Source organism: Lepidochelys kempii, chromosome 1 (genome assembly GCF_965140285.1).
Source record: "Lepidochelys kempii isolate rLepKem1 chromosome 1, rLepKem1.hap1, whole genome shotgun sequence".
NCBI lineage: Eukaryota > Metazoa > Chordata > Testudines > Cheloniidae > Lepidochelys > Lepidochelys kempii.
In genome coordinates this window covers 23,023,189-23,046,146 of record NC_136380.1, presented here as the reverse complement: position 1 = coordinate 23,046,146, position 22,958 = coordinate 23,023,189, and the positions used below count along the sequence as shown (strand labels likewise).

The following is a 22,958-nucleotide window of genomic DNA, read 5'->3' as shown; positions in this document are numbered from 1 at the left end:
TGGCATTAGTAGTGATTTTACCACGTTTTAATTCCTTGTAATAACTAGGGTATTCCTAACAATTTAAAAGAAACTCATTTTAGAGTAGCAGCTCAATGTTCTGTACCTACTTGTAAATACTGTGGGGCAGTCTCTTATCATTGCTTCAGCACAGGTGCAGCTCTACCAGTGACCAGCACTGAACTGTGTTACCATGTCAGCTAGACCTACTGTGAATGAGGTTAGACAGCAAGCTGGTAAAACACTGAAAGCCAGCCTGCACTAGAGCTCCCACCATTGCTAGGACTGGTGCAGCTGTATCAGTGCTGAAGTAATGGAGACACCCTTCCCCCCAAAAAAAATCTTTAGTGTGTATGTAGTCTGGTTTGACAAGAAAGAGCTTCTGATGTTTTTACTATAACAGCAGTAACTTGGCCTTTATATTTGGTTCCATTTTTAGAACTACCTGGGCAGAATTACTTCAGTAAAATAAGTAGTAAGTTTTATACTTCATAGGATTCAGGCAGTATTCACTTTTATCGTATAATCATTTTTATTTTATTTGTGTATATTATATGTAAATATTTCCTCAAATTTCCTATTAAGTACAAAACATACATATTTAGATCTCTATACATTCTTTGGACAGAAGACTCAGATAACTCTAGGTGGAACTTCAGATTACTGTGAACCAAAACCCGATATGGTCTTGTCTGTTATACATATGTCAAGTCTTTCTAGAAACCTTGAGCATAAGTGTTGCTATTGATCTGAAATCAGATAAACTTTAACACATACCTACAAATGCTAATAGGTGTCAGTTGATCTTTTTTGCTATATTAGTAATATGCTGTCTACTCAGTGCTCTGTTTGACACTTAAAGGCAATTTATCATATATGCAACTCAGTCAGTCTTCCATGCAGTTCAGTTTTCTCTCTTTTCTGTGTTAGGCACCACCTGTAATGGCCTATCCTGCTACAACACCAACAGGAATGATGGGATATGGAATGGTTAGTGAAATTTCCTGTTACTTAATTTATTTACATAAACATGGTTTACTTGTTACTTTTATTATGAGTTAACTGCAAACATAAAGCATTCTAGGAGCAATATGTCACTTGGCCTAAACGTTTTAAGTAAGTTTAATATCAATTCCTCTTGTTGGTTCTTCACTAAATCATTTTTCTGCAGGAAAATTAACTATGGCTCTTAAACTCATCTCTACCCGTTTCTTCTTCACCTAGCCCCTGGATGACTTATTCCATACATTTAGTGTGTATTGAATGAAGTAGTCGTCAAGTTACTTGTTCATCTTGCCTTACTTACTAAATTCTCCCTCAGGTTTTCATCTTTCCAGAACTCCCCTTTCGTGTCTCCCCTTTTTAATGTCCTTATTGAGGCAGAAAAGTTTTATTGGATAACTATTAAGGAAATACTTAGAGCTCTATTTCAGGAGACTCAACATCGTGAAGAAAGAAAACTCACGTAGTTGTATGTTGGTCAGATCTTTGTCTCTAGAACTTCACCTCTAGAGTAGCAACACAAATCTATAGAAATCTCACTCTTCACACACTGTGTAAGACTGATTTGCCATATAATTAATGTTACAAGAAAATCTAATGGTGAAAACATCACAGTAAATTTATTACCGACCCTTAACTTGGATGATTCCCTTTTTGCACCATGCTAGGAGCATTGCTATCACAGTAAGTACTTCCTTGAAATAACAGTAAGAGGTGGAGACTTCTAACTGTCCAGTTAATCCAGATATGAATGGGACAATTCTGTGTAGATTTTAAGAGGAACGAGTACTCCATTACTTAATAAGGAAAGAGTTACATACACCTGGGCCTGCTCCTGAATGGCGGGGAAAACATCTAAAAATAATTCTTCACCTAAATAATAGAAAAATCTTTCTCACTATTTTTTGTACTACTTAATCAATGATTTTATTTATAAAAATACCATTTGTTAATTCAGGTTTAAAGTTTGCTTAGATAATTAACCATTCCTTCTGAATTTAATTCCCTCTGAACCCCACCAAAAGGCACCCATTACCACAGTAGCTAAGTACCAAACACAAGAAAGGATTGCACAGAAAATCCTGCATAGGAGCCTACTCTCCACTATTTTATTCAGCTGTTATTACTTGTTTAAAGCTTCCATCACCTCAGCGTGATGTTGTGTAATTGAATGATTGACTATGTGCAACAGGAGGTTTCCTATTGTGTTCTGAAAACAGTCCAGATTTGTTCAGGATTGCCACAGCTGGGGGTCCTTTTCCAAGAATGATGACCCTGTTAAAACATGCATTAAATGTGGGTAATTGTTGTTGTAAACAAATTACCTAGGATAGAACTTCAGTGCATTTTGAGGTTAATAGTACCAGGTTTTTCCACTAAACAGTGGCTGAACTGTAATGTAAACCTAGACTTCAGTCAGACAAATTGGGAATTAACTCATCTTTATTTTATGTACATATTTCATCAGTTCTTGAAAGTGCAAAACAGCCACAACAATGGCATCTTAAATACCCATGTTGTGAAGGTGACTTCTTTCTAGTACCTCCAACTTAATGGAGAGGGGAGAACTCTGTCAAAGCTTCAGTGTTTGTGGTCAACATGTTTATGGTGCTAGCACAAGTTCTTCATATATTATAAACAGCTGCTTCGATGGCCCAAACGTTTTGGGGAAAGATTACATAGAAACAGCTTCAGCATCTATACTCCAGCACAAACATGTTCTCTAAAGTAAAGGTCTGCAATGTTCATTTTTAGGGACCCTCAGTTAATAGTCCAGTTTCAGAAGTTCTTTCCAGTTGCTAAGAGTCATTCTTCACACATCTCCTCCTGCTCCTTTCCTCCCCCCGCCCTTTTATGTGTTTAATTGTGTTTTGTAATTCTATGCTGTTCTGGATTTTTTTAGCCAACACAGGTGGGAGGTGTACCAGTCATGACACAACCAACCTTAATATACAGCCAACCTATCATGAGACCACCAAATCCTTTTGGCCCCGTTTCAGGAGCACAAGTGAGTAAAAATCCAAAATATTTATATTTACTGATGCGGGAAATTGGTTGATAGCCAGGACACACATAGTTTTGTGTTATTTACACCCTCGCTGTTTGTTGTAACGATGGTTTTGTCCTTTAATGTGGTGGCATATGGAGTCCATTTCCATTGTGCTATATAGAAAAGGGATTGGGTCTTAGCTGCTTATTCAAACTTGGTGTCAACAAATTCCTGTTCAGCAAAAGTAAAGTAAAAGGATGGCATTCTCAAGGGTCAGTTCCCTTGAGGAGGTGGTGATGTCTGTCTTCCCTTTTCTTTAGATGAATGGTGATAGGAACTATTTTTAATCTTACATTTGTGCATCCCCTTCAATCACTAAGCTTGTGTTCCACTGTATCTCACCCTCATATTATTCATTGCAGCTTCTCCTGGAAGCATATCATTATGCAAACTTGTTTCATGCTAGACTCCTGAATTGCACTCCAGTGCTACCTCTTGTACTCTTAAACTCATACTTTTCACAAGTAAAATAACCCAAGGCTGGTATAGCATAAGCCCGTTTATTATAGCAGTGTGTGTCAAAATTGCAGGTAATTCCAGAGGTCAAATTTGGGCACCCAATGTGGGCTGTGCGAATCTGTGAAAGATTTCAGCATCTTGTGACACAGTGTAGTCCTGACTTTCCAAACTCTAGGAAGCACACTCTCCCCATGCCTCCCAGAGATTATACTGACCCCCTTTTCTGAGTGTGCTGAATGTACCCGCCTGTGTTAACTGCAGAGTTTAAAGCTGGCCAGCACCTCTAAACCAGTCTTGGGCTCAGAGAACTAATGTGCAGATTTTTAAAGCCTGGATGGATCCCCAGTTCTGACAAACATCGTATCTTTCCAAGTTTTTGTGTGTCCCCTATCACACATGGGGGATAAATTCAGGTTATATTGTATGTACGTATATAAAGGATACTTAATTTGTGTTGGCAGTTTAAAAAAAAAAAAAAAACTTTTATGTTCAATTTTTAGTAATGGATTGTACCAAACAGGGACAGCCTCTGATTACTCTGTCACACACTGCCTGCTTCTGTACTCCATTGTAGACATCTCAGTGAAAAGGAAGCAAGTGTATTATCCCCTTCAGTGTTCATATTAGCTTGTCTGATGGAAGTCTTGCTTTGAAAAGTGAGTACAGGCAATAAGTATTGGAGTTGGGTTCGTACCCTTTTTTCTCCTGATCTATGCCACTTCTTTAGTTCAGTCCAGAGCACTTTTCCATCTTGTAAGAAATCTCATCCTCTTATTCAAATAAAGATAGAATTTTGAATGAGAGGCTCTAAAAGGAAAAAAATTTCCTGTGCTCTTGTTCCAACCTTTGAGAGGACTTTAAAACAACAGCAGTTGCTTTGGGGAAATCATGTCCACCTCCATAATATTAGAGGACATATAACTTTAGGGATATCTGATCTTCACAGGCTGGTGGGATTAAATACTGAAGCTCTCAATTTTTACATTCCAATTAAATTAGTTTTTGTTGTTGTTAACAAAGTTAGCTTTTTTCTTTTTATCTGAAAGTAGTAGTGATCGGAGGGTGGGGGGGCTATAGCATACTCCTTTTTCGGCAGAGAGCTTTGCCTTTTTACCATTGATCACGATGGGCCACTTAAATATAGATGTACTGTATTATATAACATGGGGTAGTATGTATTGCCACATACAGAGAAATACATGTGTGTGTAAATAAAACGTGCGTATACACGAAGTATCCATTTTTTTAAATTAAAGCTATTATATGTCTGTCTGCCACTGTTAATACTGCTGATGCAGTGACTCTACGTGGTTCCCTTGCTCCTTGCGTTTAGGGACGCGGCAGCGGTGCTCATCCAGGAGAAGGGCCTCACATCATATTGCAGTGCTTTGCCCCGCATCCCAGGCTGATCAGAGTAGCCATGTCCACATTCAGCCTCACCTCTTTGAAGTGGGGGCTTCGGGGTAAAAGAAGACATCATGATCTGGGAGGGACACTGGGTCAGATAGAAATGGGGTTTTCAATCTGAAGAAATGATGTTTTCCCTTTCATTGTTTCTTTTGGGCATATAACAGCCCTCTCTGTGTGTAATCACTATTACTGTTCTCCCATCTAGTCAGTCAGCATCCTCAGTTTTGTATGGATCTTCCTTGCAGCATTAAGGATGGAAAGAGATGTTTTTTAAAATAGGAAAATGTGGCTATCAGGGGGCCTCAAAGATATGTGGACTTCATTTTCTACTTCACTAAATTTCAAATTGACTATTCTTTTCAAAACAGAAGCAAACTTTACTACTTGCACATTTATTCTGTCACTTGAATGAATTCAGTTCTAGAGTAAACATGTTTAAATTTATTGTGAATTGTTAAAAGTGCAACCCACCCATTCCCATTGACATTGCAGGTCTTGGGGCTGGATTAAGACCCAGCTGGCTGCCATAAAGCGGGGGAAATGAGAGAATGCAGTTGCAAGTGGGCAGTGTTCTTTATCTGGTGATGTGTAGGTTTCCTTTAACCCTTATATTGGACTACAGATCACCCATCTATTTCTGTATTGGGGTCTTGGAGACCCACAGTATGTCAGAATTGGGGGAAAAGACATATGGATGCATTTAAAACTAACTTAGGTTCAGAAGCACACTATACAGCATTTATGTTGGGTTTAACTGACCCCAGGACGTTTTTGACGTATTGCATTTTTGATGTGTTTTTCTATCTCATTCTCTGGAACAGATGTAACAACTTCCTCGTTTTTCAGTCTCTGGGTTGGTGACCAGCACACTAGACACTTCTTCCCTAGAGCCCTGAGGCAAGGCTGCAATGATCCTCTCCTGCACCAGGGACTTCACCATTTCTGTACCCAGGTCCCTGAGAAACACTTGGGTCTTACTCAAAGATTTGTTATGCCACATGTGATTCAGCAAAATCCAAACTATATGTGCATTCAGACATGCAATGTACATGTACAATGCAACAGCAAATCTTTGCCCCAGCAACAGCATATGCCAAATGTGGGTTTGCCAAAAAATGTATTGACAATTTTGGCTTCCCCAGAAAACTCATCTTAGCAAGCATAGGCTTTCCAGAACATCAGTTGGATAGTCTCTTCTGGAGACTCTTGTGATAATACGTGAGGCAAATGTTATCTGGGTTATTGCAGATCCCCAAGACCCTGTCAGTGCATTTTTTGAAAAACAAAAATCACTGAAACTATGGTAAAAACAATGCTGAGTCATACCCATGTCATAACTGCTGCCTCAAAATAAAAACAATCTGATACTGGAATACCTGCGTAATTAATTTGGGGTCTAATTAGGGTGACCAGCTGTTCCGATTTTATAGGGACAGTCCCGACTTTTGGGGCTTTTTTCTTATATAGGCTCCTATTACCCCCCACCCCCGTCCCAATTTTTCACATTTGCTGTCTGGTCACCCTAGGTATAACTGACCCCAATAACCTTTTGAGTGACTTTTTTTGCTATGCTAAAACTACAACAGGTATGCAGCCAAAACCAGTGCTAACAGTTGTTTTCCTCATGGTTTGAGAATGCTGAAAGAAAAGGCACTGGTTTGCCTATCATATTTTACTTACATTTTGTACATTTGGGGTCCAAGAGATCCCCAAAGACCTTGGAAGTGAAGTACTTTCTTTTCCCCAGTGACTAACACTGAAGGGTCTAACTGACCCCATTACCCTTTTAATTACTTTTTTTTTTTCAAAAACTTCAGCAGGTAGGATGATAAAACAGGTGCAGAAAGATTGACCTCAGCCTAGTTTGAGAATACTTAATGTGTGAAGAGGCACAGGTTTGGCATGAAAATTATTTACATTTTTGTGTGTGTTGGAGTCATATAGACAAAACATTGGGAGTTGCAGTTCCTTCAGAAACTACTGATTTTACTGGCAACACATCCTTTTGTTAGGCATTTACTTTGCAACCAAGGAGAGTTTGACACTGGCCCAATCACATCTCTTTGCAGTTGCTAAGTTTTAAAATAAGTCTGAGATCAATAAAATCTTAGAAGGAAAACAAAGGCTTGTTGTGGGAGCCTCTTCACTATGCTAAATAGGGACAGTGTTGGCTGTAGATATTTAAATAATTCCTGAGTTGGACTATAATAGTCTGTTACACTAGAAAGATTGTATATTGAGAGTTCCAATGATCATTTCTATATTTGGGCTTAGTTTTCATTAGATTCTTTTTTGGTGAGATGTTGGCAGTGGTCTTGTTAGCTGAGCTGTACAATTTGATTGCTCTGAAGTGAGGTTTGTTGCTTGTTAGCAGTTTATTTTGTTGCAAAATAAGCTGTTGGTTGATTCATAGTAGACCAAAGTCAGTGACATGAAGGTGATACCTACTGCCTTTGGTCACAAGACGTCTTAGACAAATACCTTGAACACTTTGCTCCCTGCTTTACCTGTCCATTTGTATGTTCATTTTTCACAACCTTTTCTCTCTTCCTTTTCCCTTAAAGCACACTAATCCAAATATCTATTTTGGCTTTTACCTTCTGTAAAGTACTTGGAAAAGCGCTTCGAAGTAGTCACCATAAGGCCACTCAATGAATTGTTTGGGCAATATGCCTATTTAATTATTGGCCCATTAACAAAAATATTTCAGTTTTTAATTAGATAATAGTACTGATCTTACCATTAGATGAAATAGCAAACAAGCAAAATGTTAGGGTTTAGAATTATTTGCTCTTAAAAGTGCCTTCCATAGGGGGGATGGGGCCTATTCTCCCCAAAATACTTTTTTCCCCAGTTTATTTTAGAAAATTATAATTTATATTCTCTGAAAGATTCTGGTGACTGGAGAAGTGATGAAAGTCTGACATCAGTCAAAACAATGGAAGCTGAGTAATTGAGCAAGAAAGTAATTTTTACTTAGACTGTTTTATTTGTTGGTTTTATACCTATTAAACTTCATTGACTAATGAATACATTGGAGCCAGGATATCTTGGTTAAAGATTGAACTCCCTCTTCTCTTGAATTAAGGGGTGAGAAGATTCACTACACAGTATTCTAGCAAAACCCAGGAAGACCAGACTAGATATTCCTGTTGCCTATAAGAAAAGCAGAAGAATAAAAAGGGAAAGATGGTTTTATGTTTTTATTTAAACCTTTCAGATTGCCTTTTACGGTAGTAAAAAGGTACAAGCCAAGTCTGACTTCTTAAAAATCTGTGCATTTCTCTTTAAATAAGTAGTGTATATGACAGTATAAACTGTCATTTCAGTACAAAACATTGTGAAATCAGCATTATGATCTTCCATGTAATGTGCCACCACACTGCTCAGAAAACCTTCTGCAACACAAAAAAAAAACAAAAACAAGAGCCTTACTGTGTTTGTGTGTCCTTAGTATCAAACTACTGTGTATTTGCCAGGAGTCAAGATAGTTCATTTGCAGTAACTTGGATGACCCCAACATACCCAATATATAGCTATAAAAAGGGAAGCAGATAGGTCCATCTGTGTCTTAGTAGAAATATGAAAGATCTGCTTCAGCTACAGTAAGGTAGTAAACCAATCAGATAGTGCAATGGCATTGCACTATCTCCAACTAGGCTGGGTTTTTTTATAGTCGAGTGCTTTTTTAAATTCCAAGTACCAACTGCTCTTCACTTGTCTCCAGTCTCTGGCCACCTCCATCAAAGTTGTTGCCAGTAAAAATCCTAGAAATTAGACATGATGCATACTAATGCCCTGGAGGTCAGTGCAGCCAATATATATTGACCATCTAACTAGGTCTAGTAAAACGTAATATTTGGGGTCTTCAGTGATTTGCATAGAAACTAATTAAACTGGGCAAGGTTTAGAGTTCATTTCTTTGCCCTTTAAACCAGTGTTTCTCAAATCATGACCTTCAAGCACTGAAAATATTTAAAGAAAAATCCCCCACTCCCTGCACACCTTTACTTTTCAAGGCCAAGTATTCTGTCAAGCTCTCAAGCACACAGATATTAGATAGGCTTGTTATATTGATATTCTTTTAACTCAATTTTATAGTAACCGCCGGGGTGAGTGTGTGAACTTTTTTTACTTCAAATACCGATTTGCCATTTTGAAACAGTTGAGAAGCACAAGGAGGAGATGCTAGTCCCAATTTAGGACTGGGTTACACATAGCTGTTCAAGAGGTTGCTGTAGCTGTGCCATTAATAGTAACACAATTTAAGTTCAACGCTTTTGGAGGAGGAAAGGTACCAGGAAACTTATGTGATGTCAGTACTTTGCCTCTATGACAGGCAGAGGATAAGAATCATCAATTTTCATCATGGTAAAAGTTAAACAGCAGGATGCCTCAAGGTTCTGTGTTAAGACTGGAGTATATTGTGTAGTACATTTCACAATGAAAAGAGTGTGAACGGTATGGTGGCAAGACTTGCAGATGACACAATTTAATTAAGTAAAGACTGAAGAAAACTGAGTAACATCAGAGGGGCCTAACAAAGCTAAGCAAATGGACAAAACAATGGCAAATGAAACTCAATGTTGACAAATGCAAAGTTATTCACATAGAAATAGTGTGAACTACATATGCCTAACTGTTTTCTAAATTAGCTTTGAAACTTGGGGAAAAGATTTGGGTATCATTGTGGACAGCTTAGTGAAGACCTCTTTATGTGCAGCAATGGTCAAAAAAGCCAACGGTATCCGGATACATTAAACAGTGGGATGAGAAATGATGTGGAAAATATTACATCATTGTGTAAGTCAATGGTATTCCCTTAGCTGGACTTATTACTACGTTCAGTTCTGGTCAGTGCTTTGCAAAAAGGATATTGCAGTAATGGAGGGTGGGGTGGGGAGCATACAGAGATGGGCAATAAGAATTAGACATGGAAACACTAGTAAAACATAGTAATGGAGTGAAAAAAAGATTGTTTAGAGATGAAGAGGGGGCATGATAATTAAAGAAAATACTGGAGCATATAGAGAAGAGAGATAGGCACTACTGTTTACCCTTTCTCATAAGCACAAGGGAACATTCAATGAAACTGAAAGGTGACATATTTAAAACCATAAAAGCAAAATGCATTCCGGCAATGTACAGCTGACCTGTGGAACTCATTGCCATAAGATCACTGTCAAGACTTTAGCAGGATTCAAAGAAGGAGTAGACTTCAGTATGTTAACAAGAATATCCAGAATTCTAATAGTAAAATTTTTTAAGAAGCCCAGGAGTTTTGGAAGAGACATAATCCAACTTCTAATAGTGGGGTTCAGGAAACAACTCTGTTTGTGGGCAAGTTATTCCATAACTGCCTTGTTCCATGATATTTTGTACCTTACCCTGCAACAGTTGATACTGACCACTACCGGAGACAGGATACTGGGGTAGGTGGACCACTGGTCTGATCTAGTGTGGCATTTCCCATCTTCCTGTGTTGTAAATGACCCAAGCACTTTATATCAGCAAAAGTGCACATTACTGTGGGGTAAATATAAGGAGAGAACATACACCATTGGCGAAGAGGAGGGTTTGTGATAAATATAAGCTATACTTGAAAACTAATAAGGATTTAACTGCTCGACAATGTCAATGTCTGGGAATCCAGAAAAGAGATTTTAGTTACTACTGCTACTAGAACTTGTAGGTCCTTAGCCCTTTCCAGTAAAAAGAAATGTTCTAGAATTCCTGCTTCTACAGGGGAATACTTCATCATAAGCGTTTAGAGCCAGCATTTTAAAAAGTACCTTTAAATTACTAAAAACGTTGTCTGGTCTTGTCTATGCAGAAAAAAGATGCAGATTTAATTAAATTGGCTTAGATACTGATTTAGTTAAATCAGTGCAATCCTCTTTAGTAGTGGACACTTGGTTCAATTTGAGAGAGCCGCTATTGACTAAGCCCTGGTCTACACTACGAGTTTAGGTCAAATTTAGCAATGTTAGGTTGATTTAACCCTGCACCTGTCCACACGACTAAGCCATTTTAGTCGACTTAAAGGGCTCTTAAAATCGATTTTTGTACTCCTCCCCGATGAGGGGATTAGCGCTAAAATCAACATCGCTGGGTCAAATTTGGGGTAGTGTGGATGCAATTTGACGGTATTGGCCACTGGGAGCTATCCCAGAGTGCTCCCTTGTGACCGCTCTGGACAGCACTTTCAACTCGGATGCACTAGCCAGGTACACAGGAAAAGCCCCAGGAGCTTTTAAATTTCATTTCCTGTTTGGCCAGCATGGTGACCTCAGCAGCACAGGTGACCATGCAGTCCCAGAATCGCAGAAGAGCTCCAGCATGGACCAAACGGGAGGACCTGGATCTGATTGCTGTATGGGCAGATGAATCCGTGCTATCAAAACTCCATTCCAAAAGACGTAATGCCTATATATATATATGCCAAAATCTCCAAGGGCAAATGCAAGGTGTTTACAATGCTCACAACTGTAGCAGTGATCGAAGCGGGCTCCCAGTTGCAGTGCTATGGCATATGCACGGGCAATCCAGGAAAAAGGGCAAGAAATGATTGTCTGCCGTTGCTTTCACGGAGGGAGGGAGGGAATGGTTACTGACAACATGTACCAAAACCACCCGCGGCTAGCTTGTCCCTTATCTCAATTTTTTTTAATTAATAAAGAAAGAATGCATGGTTTCAAAACAATAGTTACTTTATTTCGAAGGGGGGAGGGTGGTTGGCTTACAGGGAATTAAAATCAACAGAGGGGGTAGGTTTGCATCAAGGAGAAAAACACAACTGTCACACCGTAGCCTGAAACTGGTTTTCAAAGTCTCTCTGATGCGCAGCGCGTCCTGCTGTGCTCTTCTAATCAGTGTCTGGCTGCTCAGAATCGGATGCCAGACGATTTGCCTCAACTTCTCACCCCGCCATAAACGTCTCCCCCTTACTCTCACAGATATTATGGAGCACACAGCAAGCAGCAAAAATGAGGAACAGCGCCAGCGAACTTTTAAACGTCCAAATGCTCATTCTACCACCATTCTGCACTTGCTCAGCCTATAGTTGAACTGCTCCTTACTACTGTCCAGGCTTCATGAGCAATGGGAGCAAGGGGTAGGTTGGGGTAGGTGCGACTGCGCGGTGCTGCTGGCTGGGAGAGCAGCCTGAGGCAGAAGCCTCCAGCTCGCAGGAGATCAGGATAGCAGAGTTGCAGCGGAAGCGGTGGAGCGAGCAAAACACCGTTGATGAGGACGGCTAGCAGTCCTACTGCACCGTCTGCTGTAGAGTTGCAGCGGAAGCGGTGGAGCTGTTCACCATTGATACAAAGGCACCCAGGAGCTGGTGCTGTGTGGCCAAGGCAAAAGAGCAAGAGCCCTGGAGCTGTTACATGTGGAATGTGTGGCTGCAAGATTTCTTCACCAGTGACAAAGGACAGGAATATGATGCACCTAAAATCTAAAAAGGCCCACATGTTTGCCAGAGTCACTACCCTTGATAACAGAACGTCAATGATTGCATTGGCTACTTGGATCACAGCAGCCCCCATAGTAGACTTGCCCGCAACAGTAGTGGTGATGGTGAGCTGAGCGAGCTCCCGCTTGCAGTGCTGTGGCGTCTGCGCAGTTAACCCAGGAAAAAAGCTGTGAAACGATTGTCTGCTGTTGCTTTCACAGAGGGAGGGGCGACTGATGACATGTACCCAAAACTACCTGTGACAATGTTTTTGCCCCATCAGGCATTGGGAGCTCAACCCAGAATTCCAATGGGCGACGGAGACTGAGAACTGTGGGATAGCTACCCATAGTGCACCGCTCCAGAAGTAGATGCTAGCCACGGTACTGTGGATGTGCTCTGCCAACTTACTGTGCTTAGTGGGGATGCACGCAATTGACTGTATAAAATCGCTTCTGAAAAATCGACTTCTATAAAATCAACCTAATTTTGTAGTGTAGACATACCCTTAGTTTATCTGTAAGGTATAAACTTAATCGACATTTTATAAAACACACTTGAAACCAAATAAGTGTCCACTGTGCAAGAGGTCTGCACTGATTCTGATTTATAAACCAATGTAGTCAAATAGTACAATTTACCATTTAGGCCTTGGCTACATAGAAATGTTAATACTATGGTCTATTACTAAACCCTATTCTGTTCAACTTGCACTGGAGTTTAGAACAGGGAGAGAGCTCTAATGAAATATAGGCTGCTAGTATTTTGTTCACAGCCACAAATACAGTTGGTCAATGTGCAGATTGTAAAACTAGATGTCACTGCTTTCCCTGTGGTGGCTGTGCCTGGCCATAGGGAATTCCTGAATTCTAACCCTGCTGCTGACATTGCTATTGTGACAATGAGCAAGCCTTGTAATCTCTTTGCCTTGGTTTCCCTAGCTCTACAATGGGAAGAATACTAGCCTCTCTCTCAGGGGTGGGTGTAAGTAGGCCTAATGTTTGTAAAGTGCTTTGAAGGAGAAAATCTCTATGTAAGTGTGAAGTATTGTGAACTTGGTTGACCCTCCACCCAGAAATGTTCCCTTTACCAAGTGTAGGGTAACACCTAGCTTGTTTCCACGTTACACATACCATCGAACAGGTCTTCAGCTTCCCATGCAACCAAATGTTTGGTTTTAATAATCCATTTCTGTCTAGAATGCCTTTTTTAGATCCCTCCCCCTTTCATTACATTTTCACCTTTCATATTCTGTCATGCTGAGACCTTTTTTCTTTCTTTCCCTCTCTCTGTCGTCTTCTCTACCAGCTGTCTGCAGCATCCAGTCCTTCCAGTCAGAGTCCTCACAGAGCCTCAGGAAAGGATCCCTTTGCAGAGCTCTCTCTCCAGGATTTCTTGTAAAACAACTTAGGTATTGCTCACTATTCTGGGGAGATGGTGGTTTTTATAAAGTGAAAGATCATTTAAAGAGACAGTTCTGTTTCCTTTTTATATTTTTTTGGAAACAGATATAGTTCTGTAGTGGTATTCATTAATACACTAAACAAATTAGTGTCGCACTGGGGGCATTGTGGAAGTACCCAACTGATTGATGTACTCCTGGTAGGTGCTTTGTTCGACATGACCTATTTTCACTGCATGTACTATAAGGGCAAAACCAGGAAGAATCAGTTACAAAACACATCACATTTGACGCTTGCCAGGAGCTCCCTAATCTTGCAGAACTTTTTTTTCTTGGAGCTTACAGAGCCAGTTAATTATATATGTTAGACCCACATTATTGTTGAAGGAGTTTTATAGTATATGACTGGAAATCGTGAATAACATGGTTTCTTCTTCAAGTGATAGTCCCTATTGTATTCCACTGAGGGGTTATATGCACGTGCCATGCACTCAGTGTCAGAACTTCTGAAAGTAGTACTGTTCGGCGATCCACACATGTGCCCTCTGCCAACTCGTGGTCTTGCCTGAGACCGTAAAGGATACGGTGTGTCACCAACATTTCCAGTTCCCTCTCACCGCCGCATGGTCCAAGTCAGAGCTTCTGCTCCTGTTGTCTTTGTGATGCACTTTTCAAAACTATCCTTGGTACTCTTAGTAGTTTAGATTTCTTAGTTGTTGTGCATTTACTTTTTGTTTTCTGTTCAATTCTTCCTTTTGTACCAGATTTAGGACTTGGGATGCAGCTTCAGCAATGTTTCCTGTCAAACTTTTCCCTCCCCCCACCTCCAGTACTCGAGCCTGGGTATGGGATTATGCCGAAGATGCCAGCATTCAAAACCTGTGCTTCCTGCCCTTGCTCATTTTCCATCAGCAACGAGCATCAGCACTGTTCGTACTGCTTGGAGGAAGCCCACATCGTGTTGAGGTGCAGTATCTGCCTCTCCTTTCCTGCTTGTACTTGGGGAAAACTGGACTCTCCATCTCAGGAAACACCTTATGGAGTCTGCCATAGGATTGACGACAGATCCTGGCCAGGGGACGAAGAGTGCCTCCTCTGCCACAGAACCCCCATCAGGCTCTGTAGTACCAGTGCTAGGGACCTCATGCCGGGGCCTAGATGTGAACAAAGGAAGCAAGCACATAAGCATGGCAGTAAGTCTTCCTCCAAATCTAAGAAGGATTCAGCACCATCCATGAGTTCTGGCCATGAAGGATCCATGTCTCACAAGAACAAGAAATGGCCGCCCTGATCACTGGATCCATAAGTACCGATCATAGACCCGGCAACTCTGCCACTGTCCTGCAAACCATCCATCTCCAGGCACTTGCTCCCAATACTGATTCCTCCAGCGGAATGGATGCATTGACCCCATGGAGACTCAGAGGCACTCTGGGTCCCCACGAGTTATTCGCACTGAAGGGACTTCCATGTTCACGACCACCAATCAAGTCACGAAGTCGAAGGGTCCCTTCACCTGTTATGCTCCTGCTGACTCCCATTCTGACAGTCCTGATTGCACCACCATTTGGTGAGGTGTCTGACTCCTGATTCGGATGATACGGATGTCCAACACAGTCCACCACTCCCATTCCAGAAGCGTGACTAGCGGAAACTTCCAATGGCAATGCGTTACCCGCAGAGTTTTTGGCATTGTCTCAGGCTACACAACAGTAGGGTCAACCAGGTTGGCCGTACTGGTGCTCATGGCCACAATATTCACCCTCCGAACAGTCCCACTCGGTCAGGGAGTACTCCCCCACTTCACCACCACAATCCTTATCAAGTAGGCGCTCCAACATAGCTCTGGATGATACACTGATTAGCCCGACTCTAACAGTATTGGTGGATCTGAAGAGGCATCCCTCATCTTCCCAGGATGCATCTGCCTCTTCGTTCCCCTTCTCCCCTCCAGATGATTATCGCCAGTTCCAAGAATTGCTGCAGAAAATAGCTAACACTCTACAGATTCCCTTAGATGAAGTACAAGCCTGTCAACACCACCAGCTTGACATCTTGCACAGTTCGGTACCGGCGGGAGTGCCCTTGCCAATCAACGCTATCCTCCAACCAGTGCACAAAGTATGACACACCTTGGCCATGTGTCCACCCATCCCAGAGGGGGCTGACAAGAGATACTGTGTCCCCACCAAAGGGTCAGAGTTCCTGTTTTCTCATCCTCCACCAAACTCATTTGTTATCCAGGCAGCCTCAGAACATTTCAAACACCACCCCCCACTCCACCCCATCCAATACAGCGGGTAAGAGAATGGACCTTATGGGCAGAAAAGTCTTCTTGGCCGACTCCAGTTTCATATTTCAAACTACTTAGCCTTGATGGCCAAATATGATTTCATGAACTATGGGCGATTGGCACAGTTTGCAGAGAAACTACCATCACAGGATCGCAATCAATTCTAGGCAGTGTTGGAGGAAGGCAAGTTACTCACCAGATCTATGCTTCAACAGTGGACTCCACAGACACGGCCTCCTATGTCTTGGCAACAGGGATCATCATGAGGAGGGAATCCTGATTACACTCCTCTGGCTTCCCCAGGGAGGTGCAAAACACTACAGAAGACCTCCCATTTGACTATCGCACCTCTTCAGTCAGAAGACAGACAAGTCCCTACACTCCCTAAAGGACTCTAGAGCCACTCTAAGATCTCTGGGCATCTACACAAAAGCACCCAAGAGGAAATTCCACCACCCGCACCAATCATATAATTACGGGGCTCCACAGCTATACCACCAGTGTACCTATAAGCTTCCTCAAAAGCACCCTCAGGTCCACAGCCCTTTCAGCCTACATCGACCATCCAGCCATCAGTGCAGTACACCCAAACATCACATAAACAGTATTTGAGTGTCCTTAGCTGTCAGCCACTCCATACACCAATGCCCATTTCATGTATTCTCTTCGGGGGGCACCTCAAACTTTTCCTGCCAGCATGGAAAACCATAACAGTGGACAAATGGATCCTAGATATTATCCAGAGCGACTGTCATAGAATTTACAGCAACACCTCTATCTCACTGCCCTCCTTGATCTGCGTGCATGAAACACACAGAATGACCTCCTTCAACTAGAGGTAGACTCCCTATCGCAGAGGAGAGCTGTGGAGCTAATCCCCTACTCCTTTCAAAGAACAGGATTCTACTCAAACTAGTTCCTAATCCCCAAAAAGACTGGAGGGTGAAGACCAATATTTGATCTCTGCCTCAAGCGTTCGATTTCCAAACTAAGATTTTGTATGGTCACACTTGCCTTTTTCTAAGGAGGGAATGATGGTTGCATCTTATTGATAGATATGCAAGATGCCTACTTCCATATCGATATACACCCAACCCTCAGAAGGTTCCTGAGGTTCAAGGTGGGGACTTGGCATCTTCAATACAGGGTCCTACTGTTGGGACTTTCCACTGCCCCATGAGTATTCACAAAAGTTTTCTTGGCAATGGCAGCTCATCTCGGACATCAAGGGATCCTTGTTTTCCCCTCTCTAGATGACTGGCTGGTAGCAGCACTGTACAAAGAAGCAGCCCAGGAGTCGACATCCCAACTGCTTCTACTCCTCCCTGGGGGCCAGTGTCAACGACAAAAAATCAACTTTAAACCCTATGCAATCCCCGGAGTTCATAAGAGCTCTCATAAAATGCGACCTCTGCCTAAGCTTATCTACCAAGGGAAAGATTCCAGACAAGGACAGAATTAATCACTTTGGTATCCTCCACGCATGGCAGCCTGTACATACGTCACATCCTTTGCTTGTCCGCACCTGCACTGCCTTCAGCCGTGGCTGCGAAGGGTCTGCTCCCCCATGCATCAATCCACATGCACACTGCTCCACATGCCATCACAAGATTTCTCCTCACTCTGGTGGTGGATGAACCCACTACAAGTCTGATCAGGGATGAGCTTCCTCCCATCCTTGCCCACCATGACAATCATATGACGCATCCCTCACAGGCTGGGGCACCCACATCCGCGATTGCACAACACAAGGCACCTGGATAGCATGAAAGTTCAGGATGCATATGAACCTATTGGAACTCCAGGCAGTATGCAAAGCTTGCCAGGTGTTCCTGCCAACCATCTGAAACCAACATATTCTTGTCATGTCAGGACCACCACCACCACAGTCTTCTACATAAACAAACAAGGGGGAACAAGATCCGAGCCCTGTGTGTGGAAGCTATACACCTTTGGGTATGGTGCATCACACACCATATTCTTTTGACAGCAGCCTACCTATCGGGCACCCAGAATGTGATTGCCGATGCTCCCAGCGGAAACTTTGCAACCAACCACAAATGGGAGTTGCATGACTCTGTAATCATGGACATCTTTGACCAATGAGGAATCCTGGTGAGGGATCTTTTTGCACCCCATAACAATACCAAATGTGCCCAATATTGTTGGAGGGGAGGAGTTGGAATTCCATCACAGGGGGACACCTAGTCCTCAATTGCTTGGACTAGACGAATTATGCCTTCCCCCCCTTACTGCAAGTGATCCACAGGATCAAACAGCAGAAGGCAACAACCATCTTGACAGTCTCATTCTGGCCTCACCAATTGTGGCATCTGCTCCTCTGAATATCGAAGCACCCTCCAATCACACTTTGAACATTCCCAGAGCTGCTGACTCAACACAATGGCAGACTCAGACACCCCACTCACACACTCTTCACCTCTTGGCTTGGTTTTTGGATGGACACCTCCACTAGTGCGGGAATGCTCTGTGGCAGTACGAGATGTCCTCTCAAGCAGCAGGAAGGAGTCCACAAGGTGCTTGTATCGAGCCAAGTGGATGTTTCACTTCCTGGGCTACCAAACAGGGCCTTGTCCCTGAAGCAGAGGGCATCCTATTACTCCTGGAATATTTCCTTTATCTGAAGGACTCAGGACTGACTGTCAGTTCCATTAGGAAAAAAGAAAAGGAGTACTTGTGGCACCTTAGAGACTAACAAATTTATTTGAGCATAAGCTTTCGTGAGCTACAGCTCACTTCATTGGATGCACATTTTCCACTGCATGCATCCGATGAAGTGAGCTGTAGCTCACGAAAGCTTATGCTCAAATAAATTTGTTAGTCTCTAAGATGCCACAAGTCCTCCTTTTCTTTTTGCGAATACAGACTAACACGGCTGCTACTCTGAGTTCCATTAGGGTGCATGCAGCTGCCATAGGCACCTTTCATCTGCTGGTCATTCAGTCTTTACCCACCCTTTAACTGTGTGGTTCTGGAAGGGTCTCCTGCGAAAATACCATCCTATTCAACCTTTCGCTCCCAATAGGACCTTAACCTAGTCCTCACCTTGCTGATCACCATCTTCAAACCTATGCTTGCTATCTCTCCTTTCCATGAAAGTCGCCTTCCTCATCGCCATTTCATCGGCTAGGAGGGTTAGGAAACTGGGGGCCATGATGGCTAATCCCCTTCACCACTTTTCATAAAGACAAGGTCTCTTTACAATTCCACCCCAAGTTCCTTCTGAAGGTGGTTTCCCAATTCCACGTCACTCAACCCATACACTTACCTACCTTTTTCCCCAAACCTCATGCCTTGAACAAGGAAAGAGGGCTTCACTTGTTAGATGTTTGAAGGGCATTCACTTTTTATCTTGAGCAAACAAAGCTCTTTCAGAAATTTCCCAGGTTTTTTGTTGCCATAGGGGAGAGAATGAAAGGACAAGCCATTTCCATCCAGAGAATTTTCAAGTGGGTCTGAGGGTGCATTATGCGCTTCTATCATGCAATTCCGCCTGAAAGGATTTGAGCCCATTGCATGAGAGTGTAAGCATCAACTACAGCTACACTCCACAATGTGCCTCTCGCAAACATATGCAAGGTGGCCACGTGGAGTTCGGTACACACTTTTTTTGACGCACTATGCTCTAGTGCATGATTCTGCGACAGATGCTTTATTCGGAGCAGCAATCGTCCATTCCACAGGCTCCTCGCATCATCCTACGACATAAGTACTGCTTGTTAATCACCCTCAGTGGAGTACAATAGGGACCATCACTTGAAGAAAAGGTTACTTATATGTAACTGAATGTTCTTCGAGATGTGTGGTCCCTGTCTGTATTTGAAACCCACCCTCCTTCCCCTTCAGTAGCTCTGCAGTAGAGAAGGAACTAGAGATGCCAGCAGCCCATCATGCCCTTTATCACCTGGGGGAAGACCATGAGGCTACACAGGGCACGTGCGCAGACTGCCGAACAGTACTATCAAAAGCTTTGGCTCCAGGCATATGGCGCATGCACATAACCAGTCAGTGGAATATGGATGGGGACCATGCATCTCAAAGAACATTCAGTTCCAGGTAAGTAACCTCAGGTTGTTTTGGCTGAGGTGTAACTCCAAAAACAGTGATTCACAGAAATTATGCTCAAGCAGTGCAGTTACAAAGCTTGCTGAAACACATGAATACTAATTTTGCTTCTGTCCATTGGAAACACAATATGATTCTCCCTGTTTTGAGCTCTTTCCTTACTGACTGCTGACAGCATGCATACCAAATCTCCTGACTGAAGAATCAGGGACAATTGTGCTCATTGAGCAGAGACTATCTGGCAATTATTTCAGTAGGAAAATTTGTGCATCTGTGTTTTTGCAACAGGCATACAAAATTGTCTTATGAGTATCTACCATCTGTGGCATACAATCTAATTGACCATCCTCACCATGATGAGAGAACTGAACTATTTATCTGCTATGGGGAAAGAGATACTACACCCGCTGGCTGTTTCTATACAATAAATGGCATTGGAGTTTTCTTTTGCATCAACAGTGACGTTAATGTGTCTGCTTTAAATGTTTTTAAAGATTTATATAATTAAATGTGTGTGCAAATATAAACTACTTTGGAAACATTACCCTTTAAAAGTATTGATTTTAGTGTGCATAACCTAGGGAAAACTGAATGCTGTCTTTCTAGAGTAAAGAGAAATAGGAATTTGAGCTTTTCCTTTCATGTCTTAGCGTTAGATTAGTTTCTTACAATGCTTGGGCAGTGACAATTTTGTGATGACTACTTCATTTTTCTGATCTTTTGGATAAACAGTCTAACCAATCCACAGTAACACTACAGAGAGTGCGTACTTGGAAAGAAATCCCAAGGGCTTGTATACATCTTCATTCTTGTTGTAAATTTTTATTTTGATCAGCATCTTTAGAACTTTTATTTCTGATAGTCTGGATGTGGAGGACTTTCCATGTCCAACACATTTAAAGGGATCAGAGACCTTTATTTCTAAGTAAGTCTCATTATATTGAGTAAAGAAAAGTAAACTTTGAATGTTTTTTGTCTTTCCAGATACAGTTTATGTAATCATGCCAGATGGAAGAGAAAGGAACAGCTCCAAAAAGACACGTATCAACAGCAAACCCCTACTTCCAGCAAAATCCAAATTGCTGTATTTTAACTCCTCTTCCTTTAAAATGATGCAGGAAAATCATGAAGGCCCACAAAGGAAACTGGGACAACTCTTTAGGGAAGTGTCAATACACGATATAAAGCCAAGAATTCCCCTAATTTAAGATGTTTTTTTCTGGTGACTAACGCGTCAGTACTTTCAACTCCTATTAGTATCCATAATCAGTAACATACTAAGAGAAGCTCTTATTCTGAAATCGTAAGATTTGTATTTGGAAATGCTGTGGGCAATGAAGATGAGTGTCCTTTACCATAACTCAAAACAAGATTTTCTTCGGGGGATCAGATCCTAACTCTTAATTCTGCAGTTATCTTTTCTTCAGTCCTCACAAATGTAGACACAGCAATGAAAATTAACTTTTCTTTTAAAAAAAATTATATATTCAGTTTGCAGTAGACATTCCTTATGTATTGTTTGTATTTATTTATGATTATCAATTTAAGTAACATTAATATTGTATCAAACTCCTTATGAAAATGAGTATGGATGTATACAGTATGTCTGATTTTTATCCACAAGAATGATTTTGATTCAGAATGCTTTTCAGCTGACACATAGAGAGCACTAACTATTTTAAAGGCCTGAATCTTATGAATTCTCAGTCTGTATGGGAATTAGGGAAGTTATAAAATGCATTAATCCTTATAGTCAATTCTGTGCCGAGGGTTTTGCAAGGGAACAGTTAACTGACCAGGAGAAACACTACATTTTTAATTCAGCATTAGTGCGTTGGGAAGGAACTTTATTGCTTTGTGCTTGGCATGTCATCATTTTAGATTTGACATCAGGCCCTTCCAGAATGAATGTGAGGAATTGCTTTCACTTTAAGACTTTCCTTTTCTTTAAACACTCTAGGAGGTATTATGTGAAAAAAGCCTTGATTTTCATTTGGCTAGTGCCATGTTTATGATCATGTACCTTTAAAAAAAAAAATGGGGGGGGAAGTAGGATCTTTACAAATGACGACTAGCAAGAATTTAGTTAATGAGGAATTAAAGCAGCACTGTTGATCGGTGCTTTGCGTAAATACATAGTTAACTTTTGGGTGGAAAGGGGCCTTCAGAAGGATAGTCAATGATATGAAAGCAATTCTGTACATGAATTAAGCATACTTGCTGCATTGTCTCTGCAGATTCTATTTTTGTTTAAAATATTAAAATGTATGTTAGCAAAAATGGGTGGATTTTCAAATAAAATGCAGCTTCCACAGACCTTTTTGTTACAGTATGAAAGTATGAGGTGCTTTTTTCTTTTTGCCTCTTAAAATGGGCAAGAATTACTACTTTCTTTCCTTACAATACCAAATCTGTTTAATTACATGCATATTACATGTTAGGAAGTGCACCAATCTGAATGCCTAGATTTTTATACTGCGCCTCTCCCCATGGTGGTACAGCACCTTCGTTTTATTGAAGTGAGCGAATTCAGACTCTCACCAAGAGCTGGATCTATTACTTGAAATCATTGGTGTCCGGTGTCCCCTAACATTCTCAAAATGCTTAGAGCAGGCAACTTGATGCTTGTAACTGGGAAACAGAAAGAAACATGAACAGGCTTACACCAGTTTCCCTTACACAACTACCTCAAATGTTCCAGACTTGGGCCATGGCTGACAAGCTAGAAGCATCTTGCTGACTATGGAGACAAAGTTCCCATCATGAAAGCAAAGGACTTACTCGAAGTCTAGGAAGAATGATA

The 22,958-nt window shown here is 41.6% G+C and overlaps 1 protein-coding gene and 1 long non-coding RNA gene across 17 annotated transcripts in view; both read left to right on the top strand.

Moving 5' to 3' along the window:
• Positions 1 to 22,484, top strand: part of PICALM (phosphatidylinositol binding clathrin assembly protein) — a 119,333-nt gene extending 96,849 nt beyond the window's left edge. For 13 of the 16 annotated variants that reach the window (XM_073336420.2, XM_073336372.2, XM_073336331.2 and 10 more), the window contains 4 exons: positions 931 to 990; positions 2,906 to 3,010; positions 13,683 to 13,785; positions 21,140 to 21,225. In XM_073336420.2, coding sequence (XP_073192521.1) covers positions 931 to 990; positions 2,906 to 3,010; positions 13,683 to 13,775 — 258 coding nt within the window. In that variant the 3' untranslated portion in view covers positions 13,776 to 13,785; positions 21,140 to 21,225. Of the gene's footprint in view, positions 1 to 930; positions 991 to 2,905; positions 3,011 to 13,682; positions 13,786 to 21,139 lie in introns of all 16 variants that reach the window. The other 3 variants (XM_073336480.1, XM_073336461.1, XM_073336348.1) reach the window with 3 other exon arrangements.
• LOC140908734 (uncharacterized) lies at positions 3,017 to 6,715 on the top strand. The gene is made up of 2 exons (XR_012157981.1): positions 3,017 to 4,167; positions 5,743 to 6,715. It is a non-coding gene; the product is annotated as an uncharacterized LOC140908734 (long non-coding RNA).
• Positions 22,485 to 22,958: the final 474 nt, after the last annotated feature.